This window comes from Acomys russatus, chromosome 30 (assembly GCF_903995435.1).
Source record: "Acomys russatus chromosome 30, mAcoRus1.1, whole genome shotgun sequence".
NCBI lineage: Eukaryota > Metazoa > Chordata > Mammalia > Rodentia > Muridae > Acomys > Acomys russatus.
In genome coordinates this window covers 28538138-28559369 of record NC_067166.1, presented here as the reverse complement: position 1 = coordinate 28559369, position 21232 = coordinate 28538138, and the positions used below count along the sequence as shown (strand labels likewise).

General features: G+C 37.2%; 1 protein-coding gene across 2 annotated transcripts in view; it reads left to right on the top strand.

Annotated features, from left to right (window-relative positions):
* The window catches only part of Edil3 (EGF like repeats and discoidin domains 3), a 468021-nt gene that overhangs the window by 201556 nt on the left and 245233 nt on the right, over positions 1-21232 (top strand). For both annotated transcript variants that reach the window (XM_051172620.1, XM_051172619.1), the window contains one exon: positions 9627-9755. In XM_051172620.1, coding sequence (XP_051028577.1) covers positions 9627-9755 — 129 coding nt within the window. The remainder of the gene's footprint in view (positions 1-9626; positions 9756-21232) is intronic.

Genomic DNA, 21232 nt, shown 5'->3' with positions numbered 1-21232 from the left:
CACTGTTGTTATTTTTTTAGCTGGGTGTGTTTGGATGTGTGTGTGTGTGTGTGTGTGTGTGTGTGTGTGTGTGTGTGTGAGAGAGAGAGAGAGAGAGAGAGAGAGACAGAGAGAGGAGAGAGACAGAGAGACAGAGACAGAGAGAGAGAGAGAGAGAGAGACAGAGACAGAGACAGAGACAGAGAGATAGAGACAGAGACAGACAGAGACAGACAGAGAGATAGAAGGGCAGAGAGAGAGAGAGAGAGAGAGAGAGAGAGAGAGAGAGAGAGAGAGAGAGAGAGAGAGAGAGAGAGAGAGAGAGAGAGAGAGAGAGACTGTGTGTGATTGCAGGTTCCTGTCGGGTACAGAATGCTAAATGCCTAGAGCTGGAGTCCTATGGGGCTGTAAGTTTGTCAACATGGTAACTGGGAACAAACAAACTGGAAGAATAGTGTTAACCATTGATCCATTACTTTAGACCCTCAACTAGTCTTACAATGAAGTTTCCATGAATTAAAATTACAATAAATAAATAAATGTAAACACAACACAAATAGAGGACTTTGGCATGTTTTTTTTTTTTTTTTTTTTTTAAGATGAGAGTTAGGACCAACAGCTGTTTCTGTTTCTCCTTCATTTGTCTGGCAATAGAAATTGCCAAGCCCATATTTTTGCAATGAAACACACTGACATTTCTTTATTGTGTAATCTAATGTGCACGTACAATTTTAAGCACCAATTCTGAATTTTGAAGGAAATAAAGTATGTAATGGACCAATTTTGAACTACATTACCACAGGAGTGTGAATCTGCTTGTTTCCTAATAGTCCGCGTGGTCTCTACAGCAGTCATAATCGGAGCATAGTGCTCACTGTGTACAAAGATAACTGTGTTACACATATGAAAATAAATTTAACTCTGTTATTAGAATTAGGAAGAGATGGAAGCAAAGTATATGAGTCTGTTGTTTTGTGAGCAATTAATCTTACTGACATACTTATATGAACTTGCATAAAGATGCCTGGAAGAACGCTGTTGAACTCAGCTGTTCATTAATTTCGATCACATGCTGCCCCCATTATGTTAGGAACTACTTAAAGGTTCCCTAGAAAAGTATTGCAGCATTGATTCAAGAATTCCCGGAAGCCTTTTGGATTTGAAAGTTTATTTATGTGCTTTGATAAAGTGTTTTGGTCTAGTGAGATAGCTTGGAGTACCATCAGAACTGAAGCACGGAGTCACCATTCTTTCCGCTTCTCTAAGTCTGTAGTACAAAATGATGCCAAGTTCTTTAGAGAGCTGTTTTGAGTGGGAAGGCATTGATGACAGATTTGTAGGTGTTCTTTCTCTTAAAACCTCTAAGTGGCTTAAGAATACTAATTTATTTTCAAACTTTGCTTGCTGTTGCAGTGTTTTTAGCGCTATGTATAAGTCACCTATGCCAGTTCTGACAAGTAACAAGAGATATAGGAGACATTTTTTTAAATATAATAAAGTCTAGGCTGTTAAAAGTAATAACACACAGTATAAGGGGCGTGGAATAAGAGGTGTAAAATGGCTAAAGTTCATTATATAAATGTATGAAACTGTCAAACAGTAAAAATTTTAAAGAGATTATTATAATGCCACAGGGAAATCTCAGAATTACATTTCAAGAAACCATTACCTAAACAATGAAAGGTATTAATCCTAAGTGAGTACCACTCACAATGCTGGTGAGCTGTAAAATTTTTTTTTAAATCTACTGCCCACTGTGGAAAATGAATTGTACTCTGATATTGCAAGCTTACTCTTTCTGCTGCCCTCAATCATTTTTTAATTTTTATTTCTTTTTTACATATACATATATATTATTAAACATATATAAAATAAACTACATACAGCGAGCATAACCACAGATCAATCAGGAATTATATTCATGTTACGTTCATAGTGTTTTGAGTGTTTGTATTTGGCAACCTTGAAGAAAACATTTTCCTACCTCGGTGAGTCTAAAATTCCTGATGAAGCTCAGTATCTATCATATCTCATCTCTATCAACTTAAAACATCAATCTTGATTCCACTGAAAGCATTAATCAGAATGTACTAGCACAGGGCCTATAGCACAGTTAGTGCATCATGAACAGATGCTATTTACGTAAGGGTCAGGTTTATTCTTATCAGTACAGAAGAAGAGACTTTATATATTACAAGTGATTATTTTCACTTATCAGTGTACTAGGATTTAAAATAACACTGTGCCGTCTGGATGTGGATTAATGCAACAAAGATGGAAGTTTTTCCATGTCCTTCATTTTCATGTCACTAATCTTATTCTTTAGAGAAACCTAAACTAGAAATTACTGCTATACATTTTATGGTTTATGCTAAATATCATATACAAATCAATTCGACTATCAAGCAAGTTTTATGGGTGCTCACCTAAATTCATTTTATCTTTATGTGCTAACTTATTTTATGGTTATCTCTATTTACTCAGGCTCAAAGCATATTGGTATGTGGATCATTTGATTAACAAAGCAGAATAGTGTTGATAATGTTATACAAAGTCACATCTTCCTTTTCTTTTTTCAAGACAGGATTTCTGTTTGTTGGCTATCCTGGACTCACTTTGTAGACTAGCCTGGCCTCGAACTCACAGAGATATACATGCTTCTGCCTCATTGATGAGTACCACTGTGCCCAGCTGCCATATTTTTCTTAATAATCTATTTGTCAAAGAATTAAGATATATGCCGTCATGATAAAAATACAATCCTGCCATTAAAATAACAATTTTAAAGTTTTAACAACACTAGAGAGGAAAAGGAGAACTCAGTTATCAATTAAGAAGGCTTGAAACTTGTTTAGTACATACATAAAGCTCTAGAGAGAAGGCACATGAATTTCTGAAAGGAAAGATAACAACTATTGATATTTTATAGACCTAAATCTAGAAAAGGTAAAGAGGTATTAATCCATTAACTCACGGTGTTATTGCATAGGTTCCTTTTGTCAGAGGTAACAGAAATTTACTGTGTGGAAACAGGATTCTTCCTGCTGGGGTGAGGTCAGGGCCTGAAGAAGGGTGGATGCAAGTGTGATCAAGGAGGAGAGGAAGGAGAGGTAGGGATGAGCCAGACCAGGAGGGACTGATGAGGGGGGAAGGGGTCGAGGGGAGGGGGGAGGGGTTGGGGAAGTTTTTCAGCTTGACTGACTGGCAGTCAGAGTGCTCCTTTATTGATACATAACTTAGTAGGCAGGGATGGATGCATGTTGTTCCAAAACATAGCTCTTATCATTTTTGTACCCAGACAGGTTTTTTTTTTTTAACTTCTGCTTGGTCATAAGTTTAGTCATCCTTTATAAACCGTGACGGAACAGAATTATCGTTTAAAACCATTTTCTTTCATCAACCATACAACCCAACTTTTAACAATACTGAAGTTTTAAGGACATATTTTGCCAAAGCATGACAGCCTGTTCTCTGGCTCTTGTGGTTTCAAGAGCACTAGACAAAAAGAAAATCTTCAAGCCAAACTGGGCAGACTGTTATGTCCCAAGCAGTGTATTTCAACTTTTAGTAGGCAAAGTGCTAATCACCATTAAGCTAAAGAAAAGCTTCAGCCCAAGAATGCTGCAGTTATTATTTAATTCCCAGCATAATACAATGTTTATATTTTATATCTTTGTAGAATTTATTTATATGCTTCATCTTGGTGTTTTATTTTGTTTTGTTGTTTCTTGGTCATATGATAACATAATGGAGGTCTTAAGAAGCAAGGTCTTAGTATTTTTATTTTACTATTTATTCACACCATTCTTTGCCCTCCAAGATAAGAAAGAGACGTTTAATTTGATCTGTTGCCAATTTCTCTAGCCTACTGAATATGTTTACCTTCTTAAGTTTACTTTGTTTGATGACCTTGTTCCTGAGTAAGGAACATCCAGAGACAGATGTGCCAAGACTGTCTTTGAATGCAAGCTTCATAAAGAGGTCTGGCATAATTATTTGAGTCCCAACCTCCAGGGTATAAAGAAGACCTCTGAGTAGGGACAGATGAGGTTATGTCCCTAAAAGCCGTAGGGAGAAGTAAGGTCACATACTCTGCGGAGAGAGCTTAAATGACTCATAAGAAAATTTCCATCAATCCAATATCCCAAGTTGTACAAATAATAAAAGCCCCCCCAACCATGTGACACTTAGAGATCACGGCCAAAATATGGGAGATCACACCACAGTGATTGCATCACTTGGCTCAGCTTTGTCAAACAGCTGTGCTGGCTTTATGACTTTCGCTGTCTTCATGGCCTAAAGAGATAAAAGAGAAGCAGCTTCCTACCTCAGTGCTCAAACTTCCTGCATTGGAAAAAAAAAATCAAAGAGTTCTTAAAAGGTATATAAAGACTGGAGATGGGAGCTCTGGGTCACTGGTTAAAGGTGATTGCTTTATGACCATGAGAACTGGAGCTCAGGTCTCAGCACCACAGAAGTCAAGCATCCCTAGAAATGCCTGAAATAAGCCTGGAGGATTACAGGGGCTTGTTTACTTCCACCCCAGCTACAAAGGCATGAGCATCAGGCTTGCCTCAGAGGAATAAGTTGAAAGTGGTAGAGAAGGACAAAATATATTCTTCTTGTTTCTGCATGCAGGAACAGATAATCCCAACTGATAGAGTGCACACACTCACGTGCACAGACACACACACACACACACACACACACACACACACACACATAAATACTCACATACACACACAGAGGGAGACATAGATATGAATATAGACAAAAATATACTAATCTAAAGAGTATATAGAATCAGGCTCACATATAATTATGAGAAAATTATATTTGGAAATAGAATTCATAGATTATAATAGTGAGTAAAGTTATCATTAACATTAGAGAGCCTTTCTATCTATACCCATAATATCTAATATACTCTGAGTCGATTGCTGAAAATGCTCTGAGGTGCTTACATTAGGAGATCCTTTGGAGTGCTGCATTATTTATAGAAATATGCTCTGTGAATTCATGCTGACTATTTACATCTGTCATAACCAACATTAATGCACAGATCAACAACTTGGGAGCAAGCATGCTTGCTAGGAAGAGTGAGACTTTGTAGTCAGTCAAAGTATGATAAAGAGCTTGGCTTTCTGATTAGATATGTAACTGAACCTCTTTGTGTCTGTTTGTTCCCCTAAATCCAGGATATATATTTATGATATACATCTTAAATAATATATATAACATATATTTAATAAGAACTTAAAGGACTCTAGAAGAGAAAAATCCTAATCCTATGTGGTTACTTCACCCTTGTCCTTTAAATAAAACACACTGGATTTTGTGGAGTGAGAAAAGCACCAACAGTAGTGGGAATCCTTTCCTAATATGAGGTGTCAGCTGACATCATGACCCTCTTTAGGCTGCACATACAAGGAGCTCCACCTCACAAACTCAGAGAATACTGCCAAGACTTCACCTGTGTTCGCAAGGAGTTTGGGACTTAGGGTCCCTTGTTCAAACCTATCTTCAAGTGTCTGTGTTAACACTTCTTCCATTCTTCAAGAATGGATGCCGTTAAATACCGTTGATATCCCCACTGGCTTCCGCAAACACACCACACAGACTCCTGTGGTTAGCTGATGTTGCAGGAGAGCTAGGTCACTCTAAACATAAACATAACGCAAATGCCTTATGCCTGAATTATGGGCATCGCTATTTCTTTTTAGACATATTTCTTCATGGATTAAACCACTCAGAGCTCTGTCTACTCCTCTCACCATGGAATTTTCTTTATTTTCAGCTTTGTTTTGGATTCTTTTTGCATCGCTCTCCACCATGTTTCCTCAGTTCTTCCTCATACTAAACTGTCTGATCTCACCTTCTTCCATAGTCTAATTCTCTAAGATAAATGTGCGTAAATGCCATCTTATGCAGGCTCCTAGGCAACTCTTGTTCTTCGGAGAGACTTTCAGGGACCCACAGCTTGGCATCAGTTTTATCTCCTAGCAAGAGCAAGCAAAGGTCTTACTTACAAATATTTTATTAGTGCCCTATAGAGTTTCTTAAGCCTAAGTGGATGTGGGAGAAGTTTCTGTTCTTTCTGCTATAATTACTGAACTCTCTCAAGGAAGCAAGAATAGCTTCATTATGTTGGTTTTTAATAACTTTTCTTTCTCCCAGGTATAATTCCTTAAATCCAATTTTCTTCATACATAGTATTTTGTAGATTTCACTGAATTTTTATTATTTTATGTTTTCTTATTTGCTCAATTGTGAGATTGAGTTAGGTGATTTTCATAGTGACCTCTTTGTTCAGAATTATATAACTGGATATATTTTGTATATTTTTATGTAATATATGAGTTTCAGTTGCCAGTTACTTAAAACACATTTTTGCTTTTTTTTTTTTTTTTTTTTTGGAAAGCAATTGATGCATCAAAACTCTTAGTATTACCTTTGTTTGAGTTTCTCCTCCTGGAATCACAGATTTTGAGTTTGAGGACTAAATTCTGGGAGATATTGATTTGATAAATAATATCAAATTTCTCTAACCTTCTTCTTTAAACATCAGGATAACAACAACCAGGGACTGCAGAAAAAATAGCAACCACCTCATTCTTTGCTGTGGGGAGTAGGTGAGATTTGTTTTAACGTAAAATATGTTCTTACATTGCAAGACATTGTCAGACAATTTTTGAAAAGAGAACAGGAGAAACAGAAAGGAGAGCAGGAATGTTTAACATGATGCTTTGCAATGAGAGGAAATTATTCAGCTATTCTAAACCTTGTCATAGGTCTTACACCTACTTTGTTCTCTCAAACACAGACAATGCCACACCGTAAGGAAAGTTACTAGATTATTTGATTCAAAAGCATTACATGCAACTGAATTACCTGGTTCATTGTTTGAACCATTGATTGAATGGCATTATTTGAAAAAAAAATCATACTGTATACTGAAATTTAAAAATCGATACTATTTGGAGCAAAGGTAATGAGATGGTTACCATTTTATATATTAAATTTCAGTAAAAACAGCCAGCTAAAATCTACTTAATAAAAGTCCCTATTTTAATACAAATTTACTCAAATTAGTCCTCTTGTTGTACATTAGATATCCAGGCATCTCTTTTTGAGGGATATCAAGATACAGATACTTATAGTTGAAAACTTTCACAATTTTTCAGAGAAGGCGAAGAGTGCAGAGAGTGAAGTGTGGGTCCAGGAACTGTAGAGTGCCTGTAGACTATTCTAAGTAAATCTTTTATGGTTTCATACAATATTAAACTATTTTTCCCTATAAAGTTTCTGGAGGAAAGAATCAAACTGCTATCACTTTTTCTTACACAGGATCATGGTACAGAATCTTTAAAGGTGTTCAAATCCAGATATTGTCTATTAGTATTATTAAACAATATAATTATTGCAGTGGTTAGTATTAACCTGTTACTATATCAATAGAAGATACAGATACCTTATAAATTTTAATACGCTTTATCTTACGCATGACTGGGTAGATATTAACCCCCTAATCTACCTTGACATTTTCCAGTCCAGCTTCCCATGTCATTTGCTCTAGATCTGTGCTACTTCCCATCCAAAATAATATAAATATTTGCATATGTTTTCCATCTGTGCTGCTTCTCTCTGGCTGTGCCAACCCACGGAGTACATTCCTCTCAGCCCTGTGGTTCTTCTTTGCTAACCCAAGGCAGTCTCTGCTTCCTTCTTCTCTCTCATACTTGTCTCTCTGCTCCGGTGACCTTCTGTCTTCCAAGCCTATGAACCTTAGCTCTGTCTACCTCAGTTCTGCCCTGGTGTGTAGGCATTTATTCAGTCATTCAGGGACAATTTGGAGACAAGGATTACAAATGCCATTTCGGGTATGCGAGTGTCTGCTCATAAAGACAGCAAAGCAGACCTCAGGGAAAACAAAACAATTAATATTAGAATACATAGCACCAGGCCAGTCTCCAACACTCTAAACTGCAGTGGGCTCCTCTAAGTGCACATGGCAACCTTCTAAGTCTACTTTTTCCATTGACTCTGTTACCAACCCTGTTTGATGGATCCTCAACAGTTGTCCCATATCTTCAATATTATTGTATCCAATGCTCTGCCTTCCTTCTTGTCTCAGCTAAAAGTGCTTGCTCTTTTCTTGATTTTCCTCCGGGGCTCCAGGACTCTTCCACGACTCATCATGAGTTGTCAGGCATTTAGTTTCATAACACCAACATTCATTTTCTCACACCAGTATATAGCTTTCTTTTCAATGAGTTTTCCTCCCAAATGTGTTTTATGATCTATACTTTAAAAAGTGAATTCCTCCTGATTGGTCTCTCCTATCTAGTAACAGCAAATATGACTTACCTGGTCTCAATTTCTTATCTAGTGTACTTTCAAGTGTGAGAAGTGTACTGCTTGTCATCAGTTTTGTAGGACAAGGCAAAGTGCTTATAATCTAATCTTTTCAGAATATATTTGTTGTTTGGTCCCTTTTCATCTTCGTGGGGAAACTTTTTCTTGACTCCTTAGACTCATCAACAGTATCTCTTCTCTGGGTTCTGTCTTCACTCAACATTTATTTGAGAAAAATGAACATAATACAGAGTATTGTAGTGAATGCTTATGAGGAACAAAAGAGACCAGGAGAGAGCATGAGAGCTTAGCAGAAGCCCTCAGACTGTGACCCAGCCTGTCACTTCTGAAAGGAGAAAACAACAAAGAAAAGAAAGCATTGCCTACAAAAGCTTCAGAAACCAAGTTTTTCCAGCAAACCTCTGCTGTACAAGAAGAGCATCCCTGAGTACAGAATAGGCACTTGAGGAGTTCAATGCCAGGTGGGCCTGGCCCAGTTGATACCACATGGTGCTCATCACCTCAGGAGTGTAACTAGAATGAACATTGTTGCAGCAGATCCTACAGAGCAGTAGCTGGATGCTACCAACTAATCACACTGGTACCAGCTGGGTTTGCCCAGGGAAAACTCAGAATGTCTCTATTTCGCATTGTAGTCTTCAATCTTTGTTGAACTTACATTCCCAGCGTCTACAAAATGGCTGTCATGGCCTCTTTTTCAAACATACTGTTCTTCCTGAACTATGCTGTTAAGGGAAGACAATAGAAGTTTCTCTAAGGCCATTCTCCTCAAATTTATGAAGATTCCATAAATTACTGCAAGCATCTATGCACTTGACATTCTCTATATTGGTAGAGTCAGATTTCTTTTTGCATCAGCAAGGTCAAAAGCTCTTTAGAAACTGAGATTCAGTATAAATTGTTCAACAATTCAGAAATTCTTATAATTGAATTTAGGGCTATTTTTTGAATATGTACTACGTGGATGGTACTGTTCTGCATATTTTAATATATGACCTCTTTTCAGCTGTAGGATAACCACTAAAGTTAATTTTACCATTTTAATAATTGTCATAAGACCTAACCAAAGCAACAGAAAAATTAAATGATTTCCCAAGGTCACATAGCTTAAAAGTAATGGCACATATGTTCAAATTCAGGCCATTCAGCAGAGATCGCACAGCTGTGCTTTTCCTATACAATATCAAGAACAAAACTGTCAACTCAAAATGTTGATATAATACTTTTTTATTAAGCACATGCTTTATGAGGCTTTTTTTTCTGTCTTTCAGGTCCCTGCATTCCCAACCCATGCCATAATGGAGGAACCTGTGAGATAAGTGAAGCATATCGCGGAGACACATTCATAGGCTATGTTTGTAAATGTCCCCGGGGATTTAATGGGATCCACTGTCAGCACAGTAAGTTATTTATATTCATTGTGCTTTTATTTTTATTGATCTATTGTGTACAAGTCATTACCTTCTTGTTTGTGGTCTACTCATAGAATTGTAGATCAGCTCAGAGTATGGGCATTTTGGCTCATGCTGCCTATCTCCACAGTGCATGTCACCTCCCAGGATGAGGGCTGTGTTAGTGTCCATACTGAACGTGACTAGTAATATGCTTACAAGTCCATTTCATTGTTATTCAGTTCAGTTTACCTTATGTTACCTTTCGTGTTAAATATTTGTTTCTCTCTTTCATATTTGTCCATAAACCTACATACTTGAAGCATTCCAGCAATTATTCTGATCAGGTTCACAGACAATACAAGGGGAAAAAAGGAAAGGAATAGAAAAGAATGCTCTAAACTCTAACCAACATATAACATTCTTTCCTCTGTTTCTTTGTGAAAATCTTTGAAAATTCAAAAATACACAGTGAGTGGCATGCATCCCAGAGTGCAGGGAGCCCACAGGATACTATTTGCTGAAAGATGTTGTAAGAGGTAGCCATGTGCCAGCTGGATGTATTAATCAGGACAACAAGGTTAGGGATGGGGAGACAGCTTGATTTGGAAGAGTGGAGAGAGAATATTGCTGATGAATACCAAAGTGACACTTAGGACAATGGTTTGGAAAACTAGAATACAAATCTTGAGATATCAGCCTGAGTTGGACTACCAGCATCCCAGGGTACCAGCTAGACTTACCATGTCTTTACTCTTAGACACGGAAAGCATTTTGTGATTTTTCTAAAGTCTTTTCACAGCGGAGAGTTTGTAAAACTTCTGGAGAATCTTGCTAAGTACATGAACACTCATGTTGCTTACATCTAGCACCTAACTTCCTTGAGTGATCTCTAAGTCTCAGACCATCAACAAGTGAATTAGAGGCTAGACATTTTTATTAGACCAGATTCTGAAGTGTCAAGGTTGACTCTCCTTGAAGGTAGGATCATTCTACACATGAGAAAATCTTAAAACAGACCTAAGGAGACTAAGATGGGCAGTCAGTATCTTAGGTGTCTTTTTATTCATTTTATCTCATGATAAAAGTATGATGAACACTTGCAGGCAGAGCGTAAAGATGTGTTATCAGATGCAAGCGTTGGGGAGACAGTTTTTATATGCAGCGCACACAAAAGATCTCTCTGAAAGAAGAATCAGATTTTTATCACGGGCTGGTTTTCCAAAAGCAGATGTAGGGATAGTTCAAAGTCCTAGTGTCCTTTTATTAAAACAGTTTAATATGCATATTTGTATTGAAAATAATTTTTCATGCAATGTTTCATCTTGGTTTCTCTTGCCCATTCCCTCCCTTATCATCCCTCATTCACAACCCACCCATCATCATGATCTTTCTTCTGTGTCTTTCTATAAAACAGTCAAACAACAGAAACCAGACAGACAAATATTTAAAAATAATAAAAAGCACGAGAAACACAAATACACACACACTTGAAATCAAAGTATAATTACGTCTTCACAATGTTCAGTTGTGAATCGGCTGCAGGAGGATGCTTCTCTAGTGATGGAATGATGGCTGAATGAGACATTGATCTGCTGTTATAGCAGAATGTCATTAGGAGGTAGTTTATTGCTATGTTCTTTTAATAGAACAATATTTGCTCCCATGCCCCTGTTCCATGACCTTTTCAAGGTAAGATTCATGGCCACCCAAGTAGTCAAGGTGCAGTGTCTAAAAATTTGGAAACACTCTATCAAAAAGTGATATTTCACCAAACCTCTCCACTCAGGGCTCAAAGGGCTCTCCTCAGGGCTTTGCAGAAGAAGTGATAGAAACATTACAGGAGCCCGAGGGGGATGGATGACTCCAAGGAAGCAGTGTCTTCCAGCTACAGCAAGACAGTTGAACTCACAGGGGCTATGACAGCATGCTCAAGGCCCACACCATTTCAACCTAGATGGGATCTGTCATAGTAAGAGTTACTCTTGCTATGAGGGAACACCATGATGAAAAGCAAGTTGGAGTGGAAAAAGTTCATTTGGCCTACACTTCCACATTGTACGTAATCACTGAAGGGAACTCAGACAGGACCTCAAACAGGGCATGAATCTGGTACATGAGCTGATGCAGAGGCCATGAGGAGGTGCTACATACCAACTTGCTTAAGATAGCTTGTTCAACCTGTTTTCTTATAGAATGTAGGACCACAAGCAGAGAGGGCATCACCCACAACAGACTTGGACCTCCTCCCGTCAATCACTAATTAAGAAAATATCCTACAGCCAGATTGTGTGTAGGTATTTCCTCAATTGAGGTTCCTTCCTTTCAGATGATTCTAGTTTCTTTCAAATGGACTTGACATAAAACTAACCACTGAAGGGTCACAACACTGAAATGGAGTACGGGTAACCATCCCTAACCAAGAATCTAGTTGTAAATGACACCTGCCTACAAAGAAAAATTTTGTTTTCAGTAATGGTGTCATGTTTGATATGCTAATCACTCTTAAATGTAGCACCCATGTCCTGAGTATGTGACAAACAGAAAATGAACTTGGTGGTCTTTTTGTAGACTGTTCTTGTCATATTTCTTTGTTTGGGCATTATTTTGTCTTTCTGTTTGTGGCTTGTATATTTCCTATATGCTATGATTTTCTCATATTTTTGATGAGCTTTATTTGTGTGTATGTTTTTGTGGTTTTCTTTTCTTTTTCTTTTTGCTTGTTTATCTTTGTTTGTTTGCTAAAGAGAGAAAGAAATGAAAAATATGGATTTGAGTAGATGGGAAGTCTTAAAGACTCTGTGAGGAATTGGTTGAGGAGAAACTCTGATCAGAAAATACTGTGTGAAATAAATTTTGATATAAAAAGCAAAAAAAAAAAGTATATAATTAACTCATTTTACCTGTTCCTCCCTCCAGATCTTCCCATGTCACTCTCTTTGGTTTCTCTCAAATGATCTAGTTCAATAATTGTTGTTACATACAAAAGAATTACTATGACATGTCCTGGAGATCAGACATAGTACCCTAATATCACAAATATCTCCCATTATTTAACATTTTCACCCTGATTATGGTTGAAGGGGAGTGATGTTGGGGTTTGCCCTTGAGAAATATGTTAGAAAACCCAAATCATGTTTGAATCAATAAGTTCTATACAATAAATAATATTTTATCACATCTCAAGAATTTATTTTCCTAATGCGATACAAGTTGTTGTAATTCCTCTCCATCATATCCAGGGATCTACAAGCCACATAAATGGCATTAAATCATCATTTGTTTATTTTTAAGTTAATTATTCTTGAAAGTTGTTACTGGGCCATTTTCTTCTGCCTCTGGCTCCCATATGTGCTTGGCCGAGCTCTTTCATGTAGATCTTTAGAGGTGGGAAACATAAGGTTGTTTATTCTCTCATGCTCCACAGTGGAGCATGCAAGTCTTTCCCCACATGGTCTCATCATAGGAAGCCGGACGTGCACCATTTGTTGTTGGATTTCAAGGTTTACTTAATGATGCTCCCCTTTCCTGTCACTTACACCCTCAAAACCTTAAATGTTTCTCAAGAATTGCAGTGGAAAGCTCAAAGCTGCGAAATTCAATTTGAAACTGGTATTTTCATATCCAAATTACCCTGTCTGTCTCCTGTGACATGTATCATTATTAGAAGCAAGACAATAATGAGTGAAAGAGGATTGAATTTGGATTCACAAATTGAGATTTGAGACATGACCTTTACAGTTATTGGATAAGTGACCTTGAGCCAGTCATTTGACCTTTCCCCAACTGAAAACCTTTAAATTAGGGAATTGAACTAGAAATAGGTGACCTTGGGTTCACATAAGCCAGGGAAGTATTATGACTAAATAGAAGCATGCTCCCAGCACAAAGGTTATCAAATCTTCCTCTTTCAGGTGGAATTGGAAAGGATTATTACATAGAAAAAAGCCGATTTGAGGTGCTAAAGCCCTTCAATGTTCGTCAGGTAGGAGAAACAGGAAGAGAGCTGGTTAATCTCTAACTAGGACAGATAGGGGTTTAAGCTGGTTTTTCATTCTCATAACAGCTTTATGGCTCAGGTAGTTCCTAACTCACTGCTACCCAAGGTGGGTTGAGATGGCAGCACCACCCAGAAGCATTTTAAAATGGTAGATTGTGCACAAGTCAACTGAGTCAGAATTTGGTTTTGATCAGGATACCCAATTGATCAACACACCACAAAAAAAAAAAAAAAAAAAAAAAAAGGAAAAATCTTCCATGAGACTTGAAAAATCTAAATGGAACTACTTTTTTAAAAAAAAGAAAAAAGAGGTCCCCCTCAGTCACAGTCATAGGGGAGGGGAGTAAGGGGAAAATGGGAGGGAGGTAAGAATGGGAGGATACAAGGGATGGGATAACCACTGAGATGTAACAAGAATAAATTAATAAAAAGAACAGTAAAAAAAAAAAAAAAGAAGAAGAAGAGATGTCTACTTTTTGTTATATACCAATAGATGTTATGCAAAGCATTTGTTAAGGTGTTTGAAAGTCAAAATATTTTGATAGTCAGTGACTGTACTACAATCACAGTGATATTTTTAATTCATATGTAACATATTTATTTGTACAATTAAATGTATTATTTTTTCTTTCTTATTGAAAATAGATTGATTTTCTTCATATAATATATTCTTATTTGTTTCCCCTCCTCCAGTTCCTCCCAATTCCTATTTACTCGCTCCTCCCAAGCCACTCCTTACTTTCTCTCCCATTAGAATACAAACAGGCATAATAAGATTTTATTACAAAAATTAGTAATTCAATTCTATATGATATAATGTGAACTAAATATGCATGTGAATATATATACACAAGCAAAACTCTTTAATTTTTAATGATACATTATTGATTAATGTATAAGTTAAGAGATGTAGTTTAGGAGGAATTTTATCAATGATATAAATTGCAAAAATCTTTTCCAGTGCCAGCACCAATATTACTGTGGTGGATTTTAGACTTTTAGAACTATGTAAACTTTATTCTTAGGGTAGTTTTAGTTTACAGAATAAATGAATTGGAAATGTTGAAAGATCCATTTATCTTTTCTACCAGATGATTGGGTCCCAATTTATCATCTTTGCTTGCATAATAAGTACATTGGTAGAGACTGATAGAGTAGTTTGTATTCTTTTGTAGGATCTCACTATGTAGCTCTTGGTTGACCTAGACTTCATTATGAAGACCAGACTGGGCTCAAACTAACAATGATCCTTCTGCCTCTGCATCCTGAATGTTGCAATTAAAGCTGTGTCCCATGATTCTAAAGGGTTATTAAGTAAAACCCATATTTATGCATACATCTCCCATTACAGAATTATACAAGTCAGTTTGGCTAAACATCCCCTGTCTTCTATTCATATATCCTATCTTGTTTTGTTTCTTAACCTTCACCAGTTGGTGATACTGTTTCTGAGTCTGTGATTGTATCTATTCCATATGTGAAGTTGTTAGAATTTTAGAGTGTGTTGTCTTTCAGATTGATGATTACCATTTAAAATATGCATTTAGGGTTTCTCATTAATACAGTCTATATTTTTGTAGCTCTTCGTTTACTATTAAAATACTCTTTTCTTTTTCTTTCTTTCCTTTTTTTATTACAGTTTACCAGTTTTGTTTGCATATGTATCTACTGAAAAATCTCTAGCTTTTTCGGCTGCTTTTAGTTTGGGGAAAAATAAAGAAAACTGCTATACAAGTTCATGTGCAAGGTTTTTTTGTGGGCATACATTTTCATCTCATTTAAATAAACCAGGGGAAGTAGTTGTTGGATTTGAGGCCAAAAGTTCATTCAATTTGGTTAAAAAAAATTCAAACTTTCTTATTATGTGGCAGACTCACTAGCAATGAGTCAGAAGCTATTTTCTATACTTTAATCCATATTTGTTGTCAGACATTGCATGAATTTTTTAATTATATTGAAAATATGATGGGATCATAACTATGTAAGAATTTTATAATACTGCTAAGTAATATATTTGGTGTGGAATTGGCAAATATATTTGCTTTTCAAAGGACAAAGAATTATGTGACATGCATACAACAAACATTCAAATATAAGTGTAAATTAAAGCATACAAATTGTAGGACGAAATGGGTGTCTAATTTAGGTGTCAAGACAGGAGGCTTTTGAAAAACATTTGTAAGCAAGGAGTTTCTACAAGATGCTGCATTCAGAGTGTGCTAGAAGTACTCACATTTCGTTTGTTGCCTAGTAACAAATCTAATGCATTCAAGAAGGACTATTTCTTCATTACCAGACCTCTGCCTATCTTCCCACTGAAGCATCCTCTGCATTCTCCCTACTTGCACACACAGTTATACAGCTTTAGGATTCTTCCCCTTCTAAAATGAAAAGCTGGCCTTGTCACAAGCCAAACTCAGGAGGTACAAAGCCTGGCTTATTGGAGACGTGGTCCGTGTTATTAGGTTAGCTCAAGATATAAAGCTTAGTAACCCCTCATCCCGCTGAGAAAGCTAGTCAGAAAAAAAAAACGTGGACTATAAAATTTCCTCTTTATATATTCTTCTACCTATTCCAAACTATTTTGATTTCAATTTTGTGTTATCAATATATGGATTAACACATTCAGCTGCTGGTAACTGGGCTTGTGCATTTCATTTCCATAAACCCAAGACAACACTTTTATTAAATTTAGCCAATGATATTTGTCATCTCAATAGTTATTTGCAATTGAATTAATAATATATTTGAAAATTATTTGCTCTTTTTGATAGTTTCAAAATATTAAACATATGAATGACTGGCATATTTCTACCATACGGAATCAGAATATTTGGCCAATATCTTGGATTTAATGCTGTAGGTTTTTTTATTATTCCTTTTATTAGTTAGTATTGTTTTAAAATTACGTGTATTATCTATAAGCCTGGCTAGCAATCAATCAAGACACAGACACTTGTTATATTTTAAAATAGCCTTAGTTAAGCTGGGGTAGGACAGATAGCAATCCTCTAAACTACCTCCCATAGTGGGGCAGGCCTGGGATCCCTGTCTCAATCCCGTGTCATCTGTTTTTAATAACTTCAATCAAGCTACCTCCCATCCATAATCCCAAATACTTGCTAATGTTCTTCACCTGGGCTGGATTCTCCATCCACGCTGCCAGCCATATGCTTCTCCTCCAGCTAACCCATGGCGGCCTTCCTCTCTTCACTTCGGGTCTCTCTCCTTTCTTCTCATGGTGGTCTTTTTTTTTCCTGTATTCCTCTCTGTCTAAGTCCCACCTATCTCTTTTGCCCTGTCCAGGTAGGATGGCTTTTTATTAAGCAAAAGATGGTCAGAGACAGCAAGCAGTAATTAGCTTCAAAATACATCAGACCATCCCCCAACATGTCAGAGATTATAGTATAATCAGGTCAGTTTTCCCTTCCCGTATACTCTTTCTTACTCTTTCAAATCCATAACTCTATTTTCTTTAATTTCTCTCTCTCTCCCTCTCTCTGTCTCTGTCTCTTTCTGTGTGTGTGTGTGTGTGCGCGCGCGCACATATTCCTAAAAACATAAGTATAACCTGCTCAGTCTGTATAGCCTTAGCTTTAAGTGCCCCCTGCAATCCTTAGCTTCATAAACATATGGATCACTAGCTTACAAGCTGCCCATCTATATCCAGAGGAAAGAGTACTTTACCGGAAGATTATGAATTAAAGCTGGTTTTGGAAATAGCTCTTGATCAACAGATGGTTGTTGGCCTGGTGACACCTGAATTGTTCTGAACTTCAGGTTTCTCATTGGATATCTCAGCTCAACAGATGCTTACTGAGACTTCACTGTGCTGTGTACCAGAAATAAGATGTCTGCCAGCACAGGAATAAATAACCTTTGTCTTATCTGCTGACAACTGGTGTTTGCTAGGGTCAGATGAGCTGTCTCTGCACTCTCTTTGCAATCTTTACAACTAGCATGCTCTCATACTTTAAGATGTGATAGAAATTTGCAGTCTTATACATTTTTAAATATTTTAATTGTATTATTTAAGAACCGTTGGGGCGTAGCGAAGAGAGATTTCAAATGGAGCTTTCTGTTTTCTTATAAGAAAACAGAACTTCCTTTTTTTTTTTCCTTTGTTAACCCCTAACCCTAGCATGGTTGATTTTTTTTTTTTTTTCATTTCAGCCAGTGTGCCCTAATGAAAACTTCAAAAAATTTAAAAACCTTTTTCCTTTCATTTTTATCAAAAATAGAATTTTCTCTTATACAATACATTCTAACCACAGTTTCTTCCCCCTTCACTCCTAGCTATGCCAGATCCATTCTCCTTCTGTTTCCTCTTTAAAAAAAAAAAAGCAGGCCTTCGAGGGAGTACAGTGAAACAGGACAAAACAAAATACAATAAGACAAGGCAAAAGCCTTCATATTGTGGCTGGACAAGGCAACCCAGTAGGGGAAAACCAGTCTCAGGATGAGACCAAAGGGTCAGAAATATAGGAGCTCCCACTTTTAAGAGTCTCACAAAGCCACCAAAAAGACCATACATAACAAGTATACAGAGGACCTGGTGCAGAACCTAGCAGACCCCATGCTTACCATTTCAGTTTCTTGGAGACTGTGTGAGTCCTGCTTAGTTTATTCAGTGGGCCTTGTTCTCTGCTGTCATTGATCCCTTCTTATTCCCCATCTTTCCTCCCCCTTCTCCATGGAGTTTCAGGCTTTCTGAGGAGAGGAGCTCAATGGAGACCACCAATGTAGACTGTCCCTCTGCATAATGTCTCTCCATGGGCCTCTGCATCCGTTCCCATCTGCTTCCTCAGAAAAACTATTTGATGACTACTGGATAAGACACTGATCTATAAGTACTGCAGAATACTGCTAGGAATCATTTCATTTACGTGTTGTTGTTGTTTTTCAAGTCATGCTTAATTCTACCATAGGTCTCTGGGCTGTCCAATCTTTTGTTCTTGGTCTTCCATGCAGTATAGGACATGGCATGCCCCTCACGGCCTAGACTTCAAGTTAAACCAAATATTAGCTGGCCAATCCCACAAGTTCTGAGCGACCATTGCCCCAGCACATCCTGCAGGCAGGACTGACAGTAGGTGGAGGGCTTTGTTGCTGGGTTGGTTTTCCAGGATTCTCTTTCCATACCTTGCAAAATACCTTCTTATGCCAAAGAGATTAGAATGTGGAACTGAGGTCTCCAAACCCTCAGCAGCTCAACCTCTCTATGTTCAATGGGTTTTGTTTCCTCAGCAATAGGACACCACTATCAGTTTTCAGGGAGCAAGCTTCTGTCCTAGGACCAGCCTGGGTTTTTTAAAGAGATCTCCACAGCAACTCCTTGGCCAAGAACTCAACAGAATGTAAGCCAGTCCTACCACTGGAAGCCTTACTTGGTTACAAACAATGGCAGTTCAGACTCTGTAGCCTCAGTTACTAGGGTCCTTAGTAGGATTACTCTTATCGATTCCAGGAAGAATCCACTGCACTAGGTTTACACACTACACCCAAGATACTCCTCCATGCAATTCCAGCTGTTTCTCCATACACTCTTTCCCTCCATCCCTACCTACCATATGGTCCTTCCTACTCTCATCCCACCTGCCTCAGTCCACCTACAGAACCTATCCTATTTACTCTTTCCAGGAAGAGACATGCTTCCCTTTATTGCTATAACCTCTTTACCTAACCTCTCTGAGTCTGTGGATTGTAGGTTTTTTTCATTTCACGGCTAATTCACAGACAAGTGAATATTTGCCTTTCTTACCGTACTCAGAGCAGGTTTTTTTTGTTTTGTTTTGTTTTGTTTGGAGTTAAATTCACTTGTCTTCAAATTTCTTGAAGTCATTTTTTAAACAGCTGTGTAATACTCCATTGTGTAAATATACCATGTTTTCTTTATCCGGTCTTCAGTTATGGAAGAACTAGGTTTATTCAAAGTTCTGGCTATTAGGAATAAAAAGACCAAGAACATAGTTGGCAATGTGTCCTTGTGTTAGAGTAAAGAGCCTTTTGTGTATATACCCAAGAGCAGTACAGCTGGATCTTGAGGTAGGTCAATTTCCAATTTCTGAGGAACCACCACAATGCTTTCCATAGTGGCTGTAAAAGTTTACATTCCTAACAGCAATGAAGAAGTGTTCTCTTTGCTACACATCCTCACCAGCATCAACACTTGTGGTATTGATCTTAGCCATTATGACAGGTGTAAGATGGAGTCTCTAAGCAGTTTTGATTCGCATTTCCCTGATGGCAAAGGATGTTGAGTATTTCTTACCCATTTGATATTTCTCTATTGAGAATTCTGTTTAGATCTATACCCCACTTTTTAATTGAAGCATTTAATTTTTTAATAACTAGTTTTTTGAGTGTTTAAATATTTTGGATTAACATCTGTTGGATATGGAGTTGGTAAAATCTTTTTTCCATTCCGTAGGTTGCCTGCTTGTCCAATTGATGGTGCCCTTTGCTTTACAGAAAACTTTTGATTTTTGTGAGGTGTGATTAACTCTTAGTGTCTACTCTATGGGTGTTCTGTTCAGAAAATCTTATCTTGTGCCAATTATTTCTTATCTGTTCAGTGTATTAGGTTTTCTGTTGGGATCTTTGATCCACTTGAACATGAGTTTTGTGCAGGGTAATAAATATGGATCTATTTGTATTCTTCTACTCTTCTACATGCCAGCATCCAGTTTGACCACCATCATTTTTTGAAGATGCTAGGCTTTGGGTTTGGTTTTTTAACTACTGTGTATTTCTGGATTCATTATGAAAATTCAGGTGTGTACGTATGTATGGATTTATATCTGGGACTTAAATTTATTTCCGTTGTTCAATGTGATTAGTGCTTCGAAATAAAGATCTCAAAAAATCTCTCCCATAGACATTGGCTGTCAGAGTTGGTGTTAGATTCCAAAATTGTTTTGCTTGCCCACTTATGGCTTGTAGATTTCTGTGAGTGTAGCTTGTGTCTGTAGGCCTGAAGTTCAAATAGCGTAAGAATCATGTGGTAGCTTAGCACATTGGAAAGTTCACAATATTTAAATGTAGACTGTTTATATACCAAAAGTTGAGGCTAGATTTTGAGTCACTAATAAAACAAAAAACAATGAAGGTTTTTTAACAATAAATAAATAAATAAATAATGGTTTAAAAAATCATGTGGTGATCCGTATAGCTATGCACGTTGGTTTGGCCTGACACAGATAATCAAGTGATTTGATTTGGCTCTATTTCCCAATCTATTTAACAGATACAATAGCTAAAGTAATTCAAACGGTTCAAGAACTTTGGTTCTCAGTCTTGCTTTTGCTCTCAAATCACCAGAGGACCACTAAAAAACATGGGTGTCTGATTCCCACTTCAGACATTCTAAAGCAATGTTAAAGGCATCAGCCAATTACAAATCTCCATATAAGCTTTTAAGTTGAAAAAGAGGGGAAATGGTGTTCTAACAATCTCTCTGGAAATTTAGTGCCAGAACAAAACTAAG